We start from the raw sequence: 20542 nt of genomic DNA on the forward strand, positions 1-20542 counted from the left end.
AACAGGCAGAGAATTCCAGGGATTCACCACCCTTTGAGTGACGTTCCTCCTCAACTCTGATCTAAACTGCGCGCACACACACACACACACACACACATCCCCCCCCCCCCCCCCCCCCCCCCCCCCCCCGAGGCTGTGCCCTCTAGTCCTGCTATCCTTTCTCAGTGGGAAGAATCTCTCTACCCTACCCATCCCTTTCATTATCTTATACGTCTCTAAGATCCTCACCCCATCATTCTAAACTCCAACGAGTACAGACCCAGTCTATTTAGGCTGTCTTCATAGTCCAACCCCCTCATCTCCGGTATCAGCCTAGTGAACCTCCTCTGCACTCCCTCCAAGGCCAATATATCCTTGCACAAGTGCGGCGACCAAAACTGCACACAGTACTCCAGCTGCAGCCTCACCAGTGCACCATACACACACTATAAGCATAATCAGAGGGCAGAAACTACAGGCAGTGGACCAGTTCACTTATCTTGGCAGCACCCTCTCCCAAGCAGTGACTATTAATACAGAAATTAACTGCAGAATAGCAAAGGTAAGCTCTGCTTTCAGTAGACTCCACTGTATGGGAACATCGAGGAATCAGCCCAGCAACAAAACTGAAGGTCTACAGCACAGTGGTAATCACTACCCTCTATATGTCTGTGAAACGTGGACTGTGTATCAAAGACATGCAAGACAGCGCAATCACTTCCACATGACTTGTCTTCGCAGAATATTACGCGTGGCAAGAGTAAGTACCAGACAGTGAAGTTCTCTCTAGAGCGAGTTTACCGTTGGTCTACACACTGCTGATGAGAGAGCAGACCTGGTGGGCAGGTCATGTCTGGCATACAGATGACAAGTGCATAGCCAAGCAGCTCCTTCTATGGGGAACAAATCTGCTGGAAGACACTTGCATGGAGGGCAGAAGAAATGTTACAAAGACACACTCGAGGCCTCCCTGAAGTTGCTTGACATAGACACGACCACCTGCGAAATGCTGGCACAAAACCGCCCTATCTAGTGCTGCCCCATTCACAAGGGCTGTCAAGCTTATGAAGCAAGGTGCGTTGCTGAAGCACAACTTGAGCGTGAGCTGTGCAACAATTACAATGCCTGCACAAGTCTGTCCAGTATGTGCCAGGATATTCCATGCCTGAATTGGCCTGATCAGTCATCTTTGGACTCATTGCATCCAGCCTCAAAATGACTAATGGTGTTGAGGTCCTCGTCAACGATGATCAACAACAACAGTTAGTTTGCAAATAATATGGGGGGGATGTCACAGACTTGGCTTGGATTGTGAAGTGTTTGCCTCCAATTTCCCACTTGACAGTTGCAGTAATAGCACTGAGCAACCAAAGGATTGCCTAGCAATTTACTGAGTGAAATGCTTTTGTCCTGACAGGAAGAAAAAAATACATGCGCACGTGGTCAACCTGGTTACTCTAAAATTATTATTTTAATCTTAAAAACGAACCAGACTTTACTCTGACGAGCAATGACTTGCACCAGAGGAATTTCTAACCTTCTGATGAGCCATCAGCAACTCATGATGGCAAAAATGTTAATGCCCCTTCCTGGAACAGCACAATGTCTCTTTACATTTCTAAAGAAGAATTCTGGCTACCAAGATGCTATGTTTCCAAAGACAAGAAGAACCCTGACTCCTATTAACATTGCAAGATTGCAAATTTGGGAAAATGCATCCTTCCTCCAACAACCTGGAGGAGTGGTGGGCATTGTCTCATGACTTCCCCAAGCTGATAGAATCTGTAATGGGAAAAAAATATGCCACCACAAATAAAGGGGGACACCCTTCTGTTTATAACGGGTAGAAATCAGGTCTATTCTAAATTAACTCCCAATCCTACCCATAACATTGGGCAGAAATTACATCAGGTTTGTTCCAATTTCTTGTGCTGATCTGTGACAGACTTGAACCTAGGCAGTTGCTATTTGACCTCTGTCGGGAGATCTTGCCATTGAGCAAATAGCAGCAGAAAGACATACGTTCCTCATCTATATTATACACCACTGAAACATTCAAATTTGTACTAAATCAGCTGAAAGTGCCTTTTATAGAACATAGAACATAGAACATTCTCCCATTATGGAAATCAGTGAATGCAATGAAGAGTTCCTCATGTCATCAACATTATTCTTGGATTTGTCCAATAACTAAGACCATAATGGATATTCCTTTGGAAGGTTGAAAGCCACACCATCTTTGAGAGAATTTCCTCAGTCACAGGAAGTAGAGTATTCAGGACAATGTGTGTCAGGACTTTTCCCTACCATAGACAAGAAAGAAATACCTCCATTGTAAGGTTTATCTCCCTTTTTTGATAGTTGCAATTGTCACATTCCCAAAGTTGAATTGGTATTCTCTTTTCTTCCAAATTTGTCAGGCGAGTGCTTAACTTCTAATATGTTCCTTGCGACAGATGTTGGGCTAACTGGCCTGAAGCTCCTGCTTTCCTACTCCCTCTCTATTCTTTTGAATAAAGCAGTTGTATTAGCTATTTTCCAATCTAATAGAACCTTCCATAAATCTAGAGAATTTTAGAAAATTAAAACCAAAGCATCAACTATCTGACATGCCACTTCTTTTAAAACCACCAGGGCTTGGGGATTTGTCAGCCTGCAGCTCCAACAATTTAAGTGCTACTTCCCTGGAGATAATATTCTGTGTTCCTCCTCACTTTTCAATTCCTGATTTACAGCTGTTTCTGGGATGTTACAGTGAAGACTGATGTAAATATCTGTTAATTTTATCTGCCAGCTCCTTGATTTCCATTATTAACTCCCTGAGCTCGCTGACTGTAGCACCAGCGCTCACTTGATTTGGTTTATTGTCACATAGAAGCCCCACAGTGCAGAAGAGGCTATTTGGTCCATTGTGCCTGCACTGGCTATCTCAACCAGGCCCTATGGCTTCTGCCCTCACTTATAACACTCAGGGACAATTTGGCATGGCCAACCAACCTCACTTTCGCACCTTTGCATTGTGGGAGGAAACCAGAGAACTTGGAGGAAACCCTTGCAGACATAAGAAGAATCTGCAAATTCCACACAGACAATCAACAAAGGCTGGATTGAACTCGGATTCCTGGCACTAAGGCAACAGTGCTAGCCAATGTGCCACCCTGTTGTGTAGGACGTATTGATGTACTGCGATACAGTGAAAATGATTGTTTCTTGTGCACTATACGCGAAAAACATACTGTTCATAGAGTATATGAGGAAAAGGAGAGGGTGCAGAATCTGGCATTACAGGCATAGCTAGGGTGTAGAGAAAGATCAGCTTAATATAAGGTAGGCCTGTTCAGAAGTCCAGTGGCTGCAAGGAAGAAGCTGTTCTTGAGTCAGTTGGTATGTGGTCTCAGACATTTATATCTTTTTCCTGATGGAAGAAGGTGGAAGGGGGTATGTCCGGACTGCATGGGGTTCATGAACTTAGGTCATCTCTCTATCTTACATTAAGACCATCATTAATCAATAGAGTCACCCCTCCACCTTTTCCTAGCTCCCTGTTCTTCCTGAATGTCATTTAGCCCCCAATATTTGGGTTCCAATCTGTCATCCTGTAGTTATGCCTCTAATGGCTATCAAATTGTACTTATGTTTGTGTTTTTTTTAAATCAGTGCTCCATGCGTTCAGATTTAGACTCTTTAGTTTTGTCCGTTTGTAGTTTTTGTTAGTTTAGTTAGTTTTGTAACCTTTGGAGGCTTGCATGAGATGAGAGCTGAGGGCTATATGTGGCATCAACTGGAGAGTTAGAATTAGATGAAGAGAATTTGTTCATGGCCTGTGATCCACCAAGGAGTGAAAAGGTTGAGCAGAAACAACGTTGCACAATGCTGCACTCTTAGCTTTGTATCCCTGTATCACTTTCTGTCATAATCTGCTTATCGTTTCCCATATTAATACTTTCCTTTTCTTGTTTCTATGCTTTGATGTAATGTAAATTGCCAAATTTGACCCCTTGTCCTGATTTGTTTAGGTTAAAACCCTTTTCTACTGCTCTGGTTATACAGCTTGCTCATACACGTTGCAGCATGTTTTATGTGTAAACTGTCCAAATAGTATAGATCCCACTTGCCTCAATACTGGTGCTAGTACCCCACAAACCGGAACTCAGTTTTCCCAACCTTTGAGCCATGCGTTCATTCTTAGTTTCCCTGTGCTAAATACACATAGCTTGAGGTTCTGCTTAATTTGGTGTCTAGCTTCTCATACTGGCCATGTAGAACTCTAGTTCTAACTGTCGTTGCACCTACATGGACTATGATTGGGGCTGTTGAGCCAAAGCACCTGAAGCTGCAAACACTGAGTGTATTTGTCCTGGATCACATTGGCATCCAGGAGCTCCCACGTGTTACAGTTGTGACGCATGGCCTGTCCTGCTTTCCTTTAATGTGTCTTCATTAACTATAATTATTTTACTCAATTATTTTGTGTGTATATATTAAAATATTGCCACCAGTTTCAAATCAAATAAAAATCAAGTCTTTTTAATACCTTGGGAGAAGAATAGACCATAATGACGTATCAAATACTCACCAAACCACTGGCATCTACCCCTTAGTAGGACAAGAACCAATTCCTAAAGGGGGAAAAGGTTAGAAAAGGCAAAAGCAATGGAGCACCAGCTTCTGCTTCTTAACTAACTCCTTTATCCCCGACTGCAGCACGGCGTCCAAAATCAAATACTGTGCCTTTGCTGAGTGGTACTGAAATTTCTGTTTATATATCCTCCTGAAACTGGAGAGTTGGCTGACCCAAGGACCAGAAAAAATAGTTTAAGCCATTTTCCTTAATTAGCTAACTTCAGTTCTTCCAGTCGAGCCCTGAAACCCTGTTTGATACTGGAAAATTTGTGATTTTGACAGTATATTTCAATTCAATGCTAAATACAAACAAAATTAGATTTTTTTACAAAGAGATTAACACACCCTCACCCAAACTGCCAGCAGTATTCTCAAGCCTCTCATTCGTAAAAATGTGGTGAGGGTTTCTGCCACTGCTACCCTTGCAGGCAGTTCCAGACATCCAACACCCTCTGAACCTAAACAAACCTCCCTCAACTTCCCCCTCATCCTTCTACTAGTTGCCCCCAGCTAAGGGAATGGGTCTTTTATGAAAGGCCTTGTAGATAGAACTTAAAATATCTCAACTAAATCTCCCCTGTTCTGAAGAAAGTTCGTAGCTTTTCCAATTTTCCCCCATAGTCAAAATTCTCCATTCCTAGTAATGTCCTTGTAAATCTTCTCTATGCCCACTGTCATGTGATCAAGTCCTTCCTGTAATGTGGTAATCAGAACTGCAAGCAGTACTCTAACTTGTGGCCAAGTTATTGTTTTATACATTTCTAAGAAACCTCCCTACTTTTCTATATCTTAGTTTATAAAGGAAAGTAACCCATATACCTACTTAACCACTTAATCTGACTGACTTGTTACCTTCTGGGATCAGTGGACGTGGGCTCTGTTCCTCTGCACTTCAACATATTACCATTTATTGTGCCCTGCCTCTTAACTGATTCCCATTTGTCAGTTTTCTGCTCATCTGGAGCATTCTACAAGTATATATTTATGCAATTTACAGCATTTTTCCTTAACCACACAAGCAATTTTTACATCATCTGCAAACTTAGTCATGCCCTCTACATTTGTCTAAATCATTGATGTATACCGTGTAAATGATAAATGAATTTATTGCTGGGCTCTGAGAAGCTCCCGGAAGCAGCCTTTGAATCATACAAACATCTGTCAACCATTATCTTTAATTTTTTGCCACTGAGCCAATTTTGGCTACAATTTTTAATTCGCTTTAGGAAAAGCAAATCTTCCTTAACTGCACTATTTGTATTGTCCCTGCCTTACATGAAAAACATCTTTGTTTTCTTTGATTTCGTTTGTCTGTATTTTAGTATGTTTTTGTTTTCCTAATTTAGTTTTTAATTTCATCTCTCCATTTTTTTTAATGGTCTTTTTGGCTTTGAATTCTTCAACTTTTTTTTTGACCTAAACTCCCCTATATTTTATCCTACCTTGTATGGTCCTTTCCAGTGGCTCCTTTTATCTTTGGTTGACCCTATATTATCTCCCATTTGAATGCCTCCTACTTTGACATTGGTTTGCTCTTCAAGTAGCAATATACAACCCACTTTTGTCAAATCATAAATTGGCTGTTATTTTGTTTTTTATATTAATAGTGTCACAAGTAAGCTTACATTAATACTGCAATGAAGTTACTGTGAAAACCCCATCATAAATAATTTTTTAAAAGTAGGCTGTTCCCCTATTGAGAATTTTTATTGCTGGTCTATCTTCTTAGCCTGAATTACAGTGCAGCTGATCACGATTACTAATACCTCATCCACCTCATTCCTAAAACTAATGTCCAGACCTGTCCCTTTTCTTTGATTTAAAAAAGCCTTAAGGTAGCAAAATCATCTCCTGAATGCATTTTTAAAATTTGGCACCTTCTTTCACACTATTGCTATCTCTATCTTTCAGGTTGTTGAAATCTCATAACTGCCCTATTGTTTTTGCATTTCAGCAATTTGCTGACATGTATTATTCTAACTCCCTATATTAAACATCTGTCTTAAGTATTTTCAATAACTCAGACTCCACTGTTTGCCAGGGAAAAGAATGCACCCCTCCTGAGAGAAGAAATTCCTTTTATCTGAATTAGATGGAGACCCTTATTTTGAAATTAAGCCTGTTAGTTCTCGATGTCCCCCATAGAGGAAATATCCTCTAACATTTATTCTGTCAAGCCCCCTCAGGATCTTGTGTTTCAATAAGATCACCTCTTAATGCCAATGAGTTGCTCAACCTTTCCTCAGGGCATTCCCTCCATCCTAAGAATCATTCTAGAGAGCCTTCTCTGAACTGCTTCCAATGCAAGTACATTTTTCAAGCAAGGAGACCAAAACTATCCACTGCAGTGTAGCCTCACCAATGTGCTGTACAGTTGTAGCAAGACTTTCCTACTTACATACTCCATTCTCCTTGCAATAAGCACTAATGTTCCATTAGTGTCCTGAGATGTGTAGGTTAGAGGGATTAGCGGGTAAATATATAGGGATATGGGGGTAGGGCCTGGGTGGGATTGTGGTCAGTGCAGATTTGATGGGCCAAACTGCCTCCTTTTCCACTGTAGCGTTTCTATGGTTTGCCTTCCCGCATGCTGACATTTTGTGATTTCTGTACAAGGACACCTCTGTTCTACAGCATTTTGTAGTTTCTGTCCAATTAAATATTACTGTGTTCCATTATTTCTGCCAAAATGGACAATGTTTTCCTACATTATCCTCTTATCTGTAAAATCTTTGCCAACGTATCTAATGTGATAGAGTTCTGCCTGCATCTGAAGCAGTGCATTCATTCCACTGTAAAACCCACACACAAAAATGCATCATACAGCAAGAATCCTGCATGCATACGTAAACTCAAAAACTCCAGTCTGCAGGTGCAGCAGGTGATTAAGAAGGTGAATGGAATGTTGGCCTTTATCGCGAAAGGGATAGAATATAAAAGCAGGGAGGTTTTGCTGCAGCTGTACAAGGCACTGGTGAGGCTGCAACTGGAGTACTGTGTACAATTTTGGTCCCCTTATTTGCAAAAGGATATATTGGCCTTGGAGGGAGTACAGAGAAGGTTCACCAGGTTGATACAGGAGATGAGGGGGTTAGCTTATGAGGAGAGATTGAGTAGATTAGGCCTGTACTCGTTGGAGTTTAGAAGGCTGAGGGGGGATCTTACAGAGACATGTAAGATAATGAAGGGACTAGATAGGGTAGAGGTAGAGAGGTTCTTTCCACTGAGAAAGAAATCAGAACTAGAGGGTACAGCCTCAAAACAAGGGGGGGGGGGGAGTGCAGTTTAGAACAGAGTTGAGGAGGAACTTCTCTCGGAGGGTAGTGAATCTCTGTAATTCTCTGCACATTGAAGTGGTGGAGGCTACCTTGTTGAATATGTTTAAGTCACAGGTAGGTAGATTTCTGATCGATAAGGGAGTTAAGGGTTATGGGGAGCAGGTGGGTACGTGGAACTGATCCACTTCAGATCAGCCATGATCTTATTGAATGGCAGGGCAGGCTGGAGGGGCTAGGTGGCCTATTCCTGCTCGTATTTCTTAAGTTTAACATTGTTTTTATTTCACAAATGATGGGGGAGGGGAGTTGTCAGGTCTTCACCATCCCTCTGGATTCCTCTCCCATAAAGACTTAACGAATATCTCCTTACAGACTCTATCCTCCTCAATCTGCTGGCCTACTTATTTTCCTGTGGCCAGCAAATTTGGCTACACTACATTTGGTCTCTTTGTCAAAGTCGTTAATATAGATCATAAATAGTTGAGGCACCAACGTTAATCCCTTAGCAATCCATTAGTTACAGTTTAACACCTAGCTGACTAATATTACATCAAACACCATGAGCTGTTACCTTTTTATGTGGTGGCACCTTGAATGCCTTTTAGAAATCCAAACATACAGCATCTGCTGGTTTCCCATTATCCATCTTCCTTGTTGCATCCTCCAAGATCACTCAGTTTAGTCAAACATATTTCCTTTTCACAAAACTCTGATGACTTCAGCCAGGTTAATGAGGTTGGCTTGTTAGAGTCAGAGCTATCTGATAATGCCTTTTCTGCGGCCTCGAGGAGTCCGTGGACCATGTCTACGTCTTGTGTTATAGATTGCACACCCTTTTTGGTTTTCTCAAACACCTCTTATTGATGTTTTGTTTGCACTTCAGTCCCACACTCCTGATCTACGGGCAGCTGGTGCAGAGAGGGGTGCGTCGGGATGACGACCTTCTCGTGAACCTGGTGCGACGCGCCATCAACAGGTCCAGGCAGCGGGCGATCGACGGGGCCATCCATCCCGACTGCCTGCCCCCCTACCGCGGCTACGATCGCGGCCAGGTGTCCCTGGAGAGGGAGCACGCGGTGTCCACGGGTGTAGTCGACGCCTTCCGTGCCCGCTGGGCAGCGCAGGGGCTGGTGTGCGTTATAGACCCTCGCAACCACATTTTGATTTAATGTTTTAAGTTTCCTTTGGACTTTGGTTTCTGTTCGGGCTGTTTTCCCCCCCCCCCCCCCCACTTTCTTTTTGGGGGGCTGCCCCTCTTAATTTGTCCCTAAGTTAATTTGAGTTGGTTTTACTTGTTTGGCGCGTGACAAGAACTACCTGATGAGTCTTAATTGATGGTTAAAGCAGGGAGTCTCGTGCTCCCTATTTAAAGCAAGTGTGTCAGACTCCCAGCCTGCATTCGGCAGGGAGCAACTAGAGAGCTGGCTGTGTACAGATGTATGGTATAAATAAAGTAATTTGGTGATGGGACTTTTGCCTCCATGGAGTTATTAAAGTGGCGACGAGGAAAAAGAAATGTCCTGAAGGAACTTGCTGAATCACTGCACATATTGAGGGTAAGCTATTGTTGAAAAAACATGCTTTTGTTTGGGACATTGAACTCTTTTGACCCTGCAGTGGGCCCAGTATATTGGAAAGGATGAAGTATTTCTTTAGGGCAAATGACATAACCTCAGATGAGAAGCATCTTGTTGACTACATGTGGAGCAGCAGCTTTTCCAATTATGTGCGATTTAACTTGTCCAGAGGCACTGGACACAAAGTGCTTCCAAGAGTCAAACTTAATTCAAGAATATTGTGATGCTAAGCCACCCCTGATCCTGCAGAAGTACTGTTTTTCCTCCACATTCAGAGAAGGGGGGAGTTGATCACGAGCTTCCTAACAAGGCTAAGGCACCTGTTGAGGCTTGCAGATTGGGGGGAGACACTAAATGAGATGCTCCGAGACAGATTGGTGTGCGGAATTAACGATATGACTATACAGAAACGCCTATTGGTGGAGGCCCAGCTGGACTGTAAACAGGCATTACAGTTGGCCTTGTCATTTTAAAAAAAAAAGCAGCAACTGGAGCGTATGAGCTCCAAGATATCCTGATAGAGGCCAACACCAGGGAGACTGGCTTATGGGACTACCACTAAGGGACAAGCCATTACATCACGGCTCTCTGGATGGATTTGGATACCAGGGAGCCCAAGCCTGCCACACCTAGACAAGGTCAGGTTAAGCCCAGAGTAACAGCAGTTCTTGTAGAGCCCTGCTTGACACGACATTGTGATGGTTGCCAGTGTCAGGATGCACAGAGGAAAAGCAAGTCTCTGAAACCAATATGACTGAAAAGAAAACATAGGCCGAGGGACAGGAGAGTGCGCAACCTGGAAGCTTCCCCAGTGAGACTGGACGTCCAATTTTAACGGAGGTCGACACATGAGTCCAGCTGTATCGGTCATAGGGAGGCAGTATTTAACAAGATACGCACTGGATTCCAACTCTTAGCTTCGACCAAAACTTCGGCAAGGACATAAGAAATAGGAGCAGGAGTAGGCCACCTAGCCCTTCGAGCCTGCCCCACCATTCAATAAGATCATGGCTGATCTGTCGTGGTTCAGTTCCACATTCCCGCCCTCTCCTCATAACCCTTTATCCCCTCGCTTATCAAAAACCTATCAACCTGTGTCTTAAAAATATTTAGCGAGGCGGCCTCTACCACTTCAACGGGCAGAGAATTCCAGAGATTCACCACCCTTTGAGTGAAGAAGTTCTTCCTCAACTCTGTTCTAAACCCCGCCCCCCCCCCCCCCCCCCCCCCCAATCTTGAGGCTGTGCCCCCTAGTCCTACTGTCCTTTCTGAGCGGGAAGAGTCTCTCCACCTCTATCCTATCCATCCCATTCATCATCTTATACGTCTCAATGAGATCTCCCCTCATTCTTCTAAACTCTAACGAGTACACGCCTAGTTTATTCAGCCTCTCCTCATAGCTCAACCCCCTCAACTCCGGTATCAGCCTAGTAAACCTCCTCTGCACTCCCTCCAAGGCCAAAATATCCTTGCGTAAGTGCGGTGCCCAAAACTGCACACAGTACTCCAGCTGCGGCCTCACCAATGCCCTATACAGCTGAAGCAAGACCTCCCTACTTTTATATTCAATCCCCCTCGCTATGAAGGCCAGCATCCCATTCGCCTTCCTGACCACCTGCTGCACCTACAGGCTGGGTTTTTGCGACTCATGCACGAGGTCCCTCTGCACCGTCGCCTGCTGCAGTTTTTCACCCCGTAAGTAATAGTCCTTCCTACCATTATTCCTACCAAAGTGGACCCCCTCGCACTTGCCAACATTGAATTCTATTTGCCATTTCCTGGCCCATTCGCCCAGCCTATCTAGATCCTTCTGCAGACTCTCCACACCCTCCGCGCAATTTGCCCTTCCACCAATCTTGGTGTCATCAGCAAATTTCGACACCATACACTCGGTTCCCTCCTCCAGATCATCTATGTAAATGGTAAATAGCTGAGGCCCCAGCACCGACCCCTGGGGCACTCCACTAGTCACCAACCGCCAATCCGAATAGCACCCATTAACCCCCACTCTCTGCCTCCTATTTGACAACCAATCCTCTATCCACGCTAACACCCTACCCCCAACTCCATGCCCCCTTACCTTCTGCAATAACCTCTTGTGAGGTACCTTGTCAAACGCCTTCTGAAAATCCAGAAAGACCACATCCACCGGCTCTCCTCTATCCACCGCCCTAGACACATCCTCATAGAACTCCAATAAATTTGTCAGACACGACTTCCCCTTAACGAAACCGTGCTGCGTCTGCTCTATCAAGCAATTCCCCTCAAGATGCCTCGCTATTTCCTCCTTGATGACGGATTCTAACATTTTACCTACAACAGACGTTAAACTAACAGGCCTACAATTCCCCGCCTTTTGCCTGCCACCCTTCTTAAACAACGGTGTAACATTAGCTGTTTTCCAATCTTCCGGCACTTCCCCGGAATCCAGCGACATCTGGAAAATAACCACCAAGGCATCCACTATCACCTCCGCCATTTCTTTCAGAACCCTCGGGTGCATTCCATCCGGTCCTGGGGACTTGTCCACAATCAGCCCCTCCAGTCTGTCGAGCACTGCCTCTCTAGTAACAATAATGTCATTCAGGCCCTCCACTCAAGGCTGAGGACTTATACGGGGGAACCACTGAAAGTAATCGGTACAACCCATGTGCCAGTTGCTTACGGGAAACAATTACTGCAGCTCCCATTAATGGTAGTGGAAGGTTCGGAACCGAGCCTATTAGGACGAAATTGGCTAAAAGAGAGCCAGCTAGATTGGACAGATATCTTCCAGCTGGAAAATGGTACCCTCAGTGAGGTCCTGAGCAAATATCCAGAGATTTTTCAGGAAGACCTAGGGACAATCAAAGGAATCGAGGCAAAATTGCACGTCGACCTGGAGGCTGTCCCAAAGTTCTGCAAAGCCTGACCAGTACCTTTTGCGTTAAGGGAAAAGGTCGATGCAGAAACCAAAAGATTACTGCATGAAGGAATAATAAAACTAGTCTAGTTCGCAGAATGGGCAGCACCTGTGGTTCTTATTTTAAAGCTGGAGAGCTCGGTGCGCCTTTGCGGCAATTTCAAACAGACGATAAATCATTACTCTCAGCTAGACAAATATCCAATTCCCACGTTTGAGGACCTGTATTCAAAGTTGGCAGGAGGACTCCTATTCACCAAACTGGACATGAACCACACATACCGCAGTTACGGCTGGATAAGGATTTGCAAAAATTGGCACAATAAACAGCTGAAAAGTCTCTTCCAGTATAAAAGATTGCCCTTTCAGGGTTTCATCAGCTTGTGCTGTATTCCAAAGGACCATGGAGAGCGTCCTACCGGGGTTACTACGGGTTGCCAGTTACCTAGACGATGTCCTCGTAGGTAAAATAAGGGCAGAACATCTGCAGAACCTGGAGGAAGTTCTCAGGAGATTTGCAGCAGCAGGAATGTGTCTGAAAAGGGAGAAATGCGTCTTTTTAGCAGCACAAATAACCCACCTCAGGTACAAAATGGATAAGTTAGGCCTGTATCCTCTGCAGGATCAGGTGCGAGCAATAAAAGACACCGCAGCTCCCACAACCATCCAGGAGCTATGGTCGTTTTTAGGACTGGTAAGGTACTATGGGAAATTCATAGAATAGGGCCTTCATTCTGCATCCCCTCCACCAGTTGCTAAAAAAGGGAACAACTTGGGAATGGTCAGCCCATGAGGATAGGGCCTTCAAGCAAATTAAACAGCAACTCTCATCCGATAATGTATTGGTACGTTATGACCCCAAAAAGGGATGGTACTTAACTGTGGTGCATCCCCATATGGAGTGGGTGCAGTCCTGGCACACAGGTGGCAGAACAGACAAGAGTGGCCAATAGAATATGCCTACAGGACCCTGGCAATGGCAGAGTGAAGATGTGCCTAGATTGAAGAGGAAGGACTGGCGGTAATCTTCGTAGTCAAAAAATTTCACCAGCATTTATATGGGCGAAAACTTTTACAATCATAACAGATCATAAACCCTTGTTGGGCCAACTGAAGGAAGACAAAGCAGCGCTGCCAATAGCCCGGATCCAGCGTTGGGCATGATTGCTGGCAGCATATCAGTATCGATTGGAGCACCAACCAGGGACGAGAGAGGCAAACTCTTGTGCCTCAAGACGGCTACTGTTACTGGACATCCCACCATTGGTACCAAGAATGGAGGAAACTGTGATGATAAAACTTTATGGATACCCTCCCGGTGAATGCGCACAATATACGCCAACAGATGCAGAAAGACCCTGTGTTGGCAAAGGTAAAAAAACCTGGTGCTAACAGAGCAGCAGGAAAAACCAGTCCATCCACAGTTCCTCCCATACTGGAGCAGGAGGGAGCAAATAATGGTAAAGACGGGATACAGCTGTGGGGAGCACGGGCCATCATCCCAAGGTAGGGCCATTGTGACTTACGGGCTGAACTACACCATGGGCACCCTGGAATATCAAAAATGAAGGTGCTGGCCAGGAGCAATGCCTGGTGGCCAGGTCTGGACGCAGACATAGCAAAACTGGTAGCACAGTGCCAGAAGTGCCAACAGGGGCAGAAGACACCATTGACAGCCCCACTGCACCTGTGGGAATGGCCAGGCAAACCATGGTCACAGGCCCATTTATGGGGTCCATGTTTCTGGTGATAGTGGCTGCCCATTCCAAGTGGTTAGATGTCTATAAATTAAACTCGACGAACACGACGGCAACCATGCAGAAACTGTGCACCTTTATTCGCGACGCACAGGATCCCAGAGGTTTTAGTTTCTGATAATGGCTCAGTGCTCACCAGCCTAGAGTTCAGTTTATGAAATCAGATGGGATTTGGCATATCAAGACAGCACTTTTATTACCCAGCATCAAATGGGCTAGTGGAGAGAGCAGTCTAGAAGTTAAAGGCCAAGTTGAAAAAACAGCAGCGGCCTCATTAGAGATGATACTCGCAAAGTGGTTATTTGACTATAGGACCACTCCACGCCACCATGGGAACTATGCCACCAGAATTACTGATGGGCCTGCACCAGACTGAGCCTATTGTTGCCAGTCTTGGAGAAAAGGTGGAAAGACACCAGGAAGTCCAATGCAGGGGCCATAACTTTCGCCGAGAGAGGCACTTTGAAGTGGGGGAGAGAGAGAGTTTGGATCAGAAATTATGCAAATGGACCTGCCAGTGTAATCCGGACAGTCGAGGCCAAGACCGGATCAGCATCCTACTGAGTACGTGTGGGTGAGGCAGTGGTAAGGAAACACCAGGTCTCAAGCTCTCCACCCGTTCTGGAGCTGCATCTGCCCTGCAGGCCTAGGGACAAGGAGAGCCCCCTCGACAAGCCAGTACCACCACCCCTGCACCCTTGATGGGGACCTCAGGGCCCAAAATAGATAAGGGACGAAGCCTGAAGTGGATGAGGAACCTGACTTCTGGTATTTGTGGTGGAAGAGATGGGCGCCCAACCATTAGACACCACTGACATCAGAGGAAGAGTTGGTGGATCTTGACCTGGCGTTCAATCGGAGGAAAAGACTCCTGAGGGAAGCAAACCACAGGGATTTCTCGGACTTTGGCGGAGGGGGGAGGAGTGTGATGACTTCAGCCAGGCTCATGAGGTTGGCTTGCTAGAGTAAGAAGTACCTGATTTTCTGCTCAGTACGAGAGGAACTGCAGGTTCAGACATTTTAGTTTGTGCTTGGCTATCATCCATGGGATTGTGACTGGATGCCTCTAAGTCAGAACCCCACCTAAACATCATGATACCCTAGTGCCGCGGATCACTGGTTGGCCTGGAATAGCTGACTCCTGTCAGTGTGGAGTGCTGCCCGATTCAGGGCTGGAGCACAGCCAGATGGGTGCTACACCTCCTGTTAACACACAGCAAGTTCATTGGGAACGTGGAGTTAAAACATTCATAGACAACCTCATTCTGGCCAGGGTTTTGTACATAGCAGAGCAGCTATCTTGCTGCAATCTATTGAAAGTCATCCTTCAAGCCAAACTTTTGTCTGACAAATTTGGGGAGCTGCCCCTTTTAAATTTTTGTCCCTAAGTTAATTTGAGTTTGTTTATTTGGTTGGTGTTGAAAGAGATACCTGATGATGAGTCTTTTGTACATAAAAAGTAATACCTGATGAGCCCTAACTGATGTTGACTCAGGGAGCCTTATGCTCCCTATTTTGAAGCAGGTGTGTCAAAGTCCCAGCTTGTATTCAGTAGGGAGCAACTGGCAAGCAGGCTGTGTACAGATGTATGGTGTAAATAAAGTAACTTGGTGACGGGACTTTCGCCTCCACGGAGTTATTACAAAAACCATGTTGCTTCTCCCTGATTGTGTTACGATTTTCTAGATGTCCTGCTGCTACTTTCTTAATGATGAATTTTAGCATTTTCCCAACAACTGCTGATAATACGACATAACATTCAGAAAAAGGATATGTTGCACACGTGGAGTGTTGTAAAAATGCTTTTTAGTAAAGCGCATATTGCAGATAATCAGTGAGAGGCATTCCTCCTCCTCACTTTAGAATCTCCCTATTCCTGACAGGAACTTGGAGTAAGCAGAGCGTTTCTGCAGTTGACTCAGTTCCTCTTGACCATGCTGCCCAGAGCCCCTCCAGTCATCGACACCTTGGAAGATCTGTGTATCCCCAGTTTGGAAATCACTGCCAAAAATATCAATGGGGTGCCGAATCACTTATTTTGATGGATGAATGTTGGTGAATTTAATGGCTGATTTTGAAAGGCTGACGAGAACCTTTGTCGTTTGAACAGGCAGGTGGAACCTGAAGTTTTGTTCTGTTGGAATGCAGCTTCCCTTAATCCTGCACTGATAACAACTTTAGTTAAGTGAGAGTCCAGATTTGACCTTGGAGCCTATTGAATTCAGGTTTGTCAGCTCTAATCCCAGCTGATCATTGGATCAGTAGAAACACTCTTGCCTCAAATGGTTGAGAGAGCCAACACGCATCCTACCTTTGGGGAGGTTTCAAAGCTGAACTTGATCATGTCTCCCCTGAGGACAGCGCATAGACAGTTCCAGCCATGGTTTCAAGTTCAGGTACACAAACTGAATTATTTTTGCCACTTTCCAACAGTGAATGCAAAAAAAAAGTAGTTCTAATGTTTAGACTGCAGCTCAGTTGAACCATGCTGTTGCCCACCTGCCAACTCAGTCCCTCTAGCTCACTGCCCTATTTACCTTGGAACTGAGTTTCTGTCCCCTTTAAGCCTTGCCATCACAAAGACTACTGACTTCCACCTGCAGCACTGGCAATCTCCACCATTGCCTTTGTTGAGGGCTTCAGCAGATGAACTGTGATTCCAGAGTTAAATATTCAAGTTGTGTCTGCCCATGGCAACTTTGACCATGCATCCTCTATAAACATGAGCTCACTCAAAACTCTGCTGCGTGCATTCTAACTTGCACCAACTTCTGTTCGTCCATCACCTCTGTCGTGACATGTGACATGTAGTGGCTCCCAATCAGAAAAACAAGTAGTTTTAAAATTTCAAATCCTTCATGGCCTTGTCCCTCCAAAGCTATTATCTTTTCCAGCTCTACAACCCTTTTAGATAACTGCACTCATCTAATTCTGCTGTCAAGGATCCCTGATTTTAATTAGTCCACCATTATTAACATCTGTGCTTTTAGCTGCCTAGATATTAAGCTCTTCAATTTTTCCCCCAATACCTTTTACCCCTCACTCAGTGCTGCTTAAAACCAATTTTGTCTGTCTTTGTATGCTTAGATGACTATCAAATTTTCGTAACAGTTTTATGAAGCACCTTAAGATGTGTTACTATGTTAATACTTTGCATATTGTTGAACTTATGACCTTGCTAATCACTGACTTGTATTCTCACGAAATAGTCACTTTTTTCGAATTTCCTTTCGTGTCCATTGGGTAATGTTTGATCATGGGCCGTGTTGGTTATGAACTGTTACTGCTTACACACTTATCTGAAATTTTATTCAACCATAACATTCGGGGAATTGATTTAGTTTTGTTTTGCTGTTATTAATGTTATCTGCAGTAGGGCTGATCATGTTTCATATTGATAATATTTTACAATGACTTGAATTAGTGATAAAGGCCAATGAAAGTACTGTATTGGGGAATTATGTATATTTGGTCCTTGTCTGATGATTCTTGGCTCCAGGTAACATTGTGCTGTAACATTTGAAAACACGCCTGACATTATTACTTTTTTTAATTTGGCTTGATATTTGGGTTGTTTAATCCTTTTGACCTCTTAAATGACATTCAAAGCACAGAATAAACATTTTGCCACCCTAGTGCTTAATGCACTTCCATGAATGGTTATCGGGATTATTTTTTAGCAATATTTGTCTGCCTTCAAGGTTCATGAATGAACTCAATGAAATTCAAATGCACTTGAATATTAACAGCATATGAATTCAACTCAAACTGATACTCTTTCTCTCAATATACTGAAAACAATGATTATGTTTTGTTATCTGGCGCTCTGACAAAAATGAACAATTTTTAATGCTGGTCATTGTCTTGAAGTGTTTCCATGTAGGTCTGATTAAAACTAATTTGATGCTCTTTAGAACCAATCCCTAGAGTTTAGAAAGGGACCATCCAGTCCATTGAGTCTGCACAGAGACCCTTCCCTTCATCCTATCCCTGTAACCCAAGCATTAATTATGACTAATCCACCTAACTTACACATCTTTGGACACTAAGGGGTAATTTAGCTTGGCCAACCTTAGTGACAAAATTGAAAATGGGGAATCACGTATACTTTTGCAGATGCTTGTTTTCCTGAATTGATGAGCATGATTGACTTGAATTGATTTATTATTGGGATACAGTGAAAAGTATTGCATCTTTTGCACTATACAGACAAAGACATACTATTCATAGAATACATAGGGGAGAAGGAAAGGATAGGGTGCAGAATATAGTGCTGTAGTTACCAATAGGGTGGAGAGGAAGATCAGCTTAATATGTGATAGGACCATTCAGAAGTCTGAAGAAGTTGTTGTTGAGTTGGTTGGTATGTGTTTTCAGACTTGTGTATCTTTTTCCTGAAGGAAAGAGGCCCAGGATGCATGGGGTCCTTGATTATGCTGATTGCTTTCCTCAAACAACGCAAAGTCTAGATGGAGTTAATGGATGGGAGGCTGGTTTACATAACGGACTGGGCTACATGCGCAACCCTTTGTAGTTTTTTGCAATCTTGGTCAGAGCAGGAGTCGTACCAATTTGTGATGCATTAGAAAAGACATTTTCTATGGTACATATGGAAATATTGGTGAGAGTTGTATTGGACATGCTTGGAGTTCCTTAGTTTCCTCAAAGTAGAGGCATTTGTGGGCTTTCTTAACTATAACGTCAGTGTGGAGGGACCAGGTCGGAAAACCTACAAACTTGAAGCTCTCCACCATCTCCGCTTCAGCAGAAAATACTAGAAAATCTCAGCGTGTTTGACAGCATTTGTGGAGAGAGAATAGAGCCAACATTTCAAGTCTGGGTAACCCTCCGTCAGAGCTGAGAGCAAAGAAAATCAGACAAAATTCATACTGAGGGTGGGAGGGGGACATAATTGGAAATGTAAGGGTGATGATGAAGACTGAGAAAGATGTTAAAGGTGTCCATTAAGTAATTGGGATACGTGAAAGGCAGTACAGATTATTAAAGGACTATCTGAAGAATATGAAGGGGCAGGGAGATTATTGTCATCGCACCATTTTCACCAGATTCTCTATCTCCTTCCTGTACTCCGCCTCATTGTCTGAGATCTGACCCACTATGGATCTGCCATCAGCAAACTTGGAAATGGGGTTGGAGCAGAATTTGCCCACGCAGTTGCAAGAGGCAGAGGAGACAGCCCTGCGGGGCACCGGTCTTAAGGATAATTGTGGAGGAGGTGTCATTACCTCTCCTTACTGATTGCAGTCTGACTTAGCAAGTTGAGGATCCAGTTGCAGAGGGAGGAGCTGAACCCTTGGCCACTGAGTTTGAAAATGAGTTTTGTTGGAATAATGGTGTTGAAGGCTGGTGGAATAATGATTGAGAGTTTTGTTTTCTCATTTTAGGGTTTTGTACGAGGGAAAGGAACGTCTAATTCCAGGCTGTGAAATCTTGCAAGCAACTCCCTATGGCCGTTGTGCCAATGTTAACAACAGTTCAACCACTTCTCAGAGAATCTTTATTACACATCGAAGGGCTCCGTTGAACAGGCCTCAAAATTCTCTAGCTGTGACGGATATCTGTGTTATTATTACCAGTAAAGGAGAAACCCCACCTCACACTTTCTGCAAAGTGGAGAAGAACTTAAACTGTGGCATGGTAGGAATGTTTTTGTAGCTTTATTTTCTCCATTGTGATATCTCAAATGTTAATGAAAACACTTCAGTACTTTGTGGTGATCTGTCTTGCAGATTAACTGTGGCAATACCCAAATCACTGTCTTTTGTTACAGAACCTTGTTATTAATGCAATTTCTTTCAATGTGGAAAGAAAAAACCTGCCTCTGTTAGGCTTAAAGCTGCATAAGAGTTAATGGGCGCACATTGAAATTCCACTAGTTTGATCCATTAGATCTTTTGAAATAAGTCAACATTTTATCTTTAACTTCAAACATTCAAGCTGTAATCTGACAGTGTGACCTAACTATTTCTGAATTATTTAAAGTTTCAAAAAACTGATGAAAGACTACAATTCGTTCTACTCACTATAGAGATGCTGTGAAATATTCTAATAGTCTTTTATATGAGGATGTCACTGCCAGTTTTCACATTTCATGTGGGTGATAGCATATTCTAATTAATGGAACTACTTTACTTTCCAACATTGTGTTCCTTCTAACCCCACTTTATAGTGTAACAGTTCTGCTCACAAATGAGCAGGTACGTAGGTTCAACGTCTGAAGCATCCTGTTCAACTCATTATGTTTTTAGGCTTTCTCTAGTTATTGTGATATGCAGCAAAGGCTACTCATAAATTAACCCTTACTCTCTCCAAACACAATTGAAATACATGCACCAAAAGTCAAATAAATCTCTGTTATATTCTATATGATGGATGTGACTAAACTCGTGGAAAGGAAATTTATTC

General features: G+C 43.7%; 1 protein-coding gene across 4 annotated transcripts in view; it reads left to right on the plus strand.

Annotated features, from left to right (window-relative positions):
• The window catches only part of dennd4c (DENN/MADD domain containing 4C), a 259275-nt gene that overhangs the window by 85030 nt on the left and 153703 nt on the right, over window positions 1–20542 (plus strand). For all 4 annotated transcript variants that reach the window (XM_080188659.1, XM_080188657.1, XM_080188658.1 and 1 more), the window contains one exon: window positions 19522–19774. In XM_080188659.1, coding sequence (XP_080044785.1) covers window positions 19522–19774 — 253 coding nt within the window. The remainder of the gene's footprint in view (window positions 1–19521; window positions 19775–20542) is intronic.

The sequence above is a fragment of the Carcharhinus amblyrhynchos genome, chromosome 5 (genome assembly GCF_965287045.1).
Source record: "Carcharhinus amblyrhynchos chromosome 5, sCarAmb.v2.hapA, whole genome shotgun sequence".
Taxonomy (NCBI): domain Eukaryota; kingdom Metazoa; phylum Chordata; class Chondrichthyes; order Carcharhiniformes; family Carcharhinidae; genus Carcharhinus; species Carcharhinus amblyrhynchos.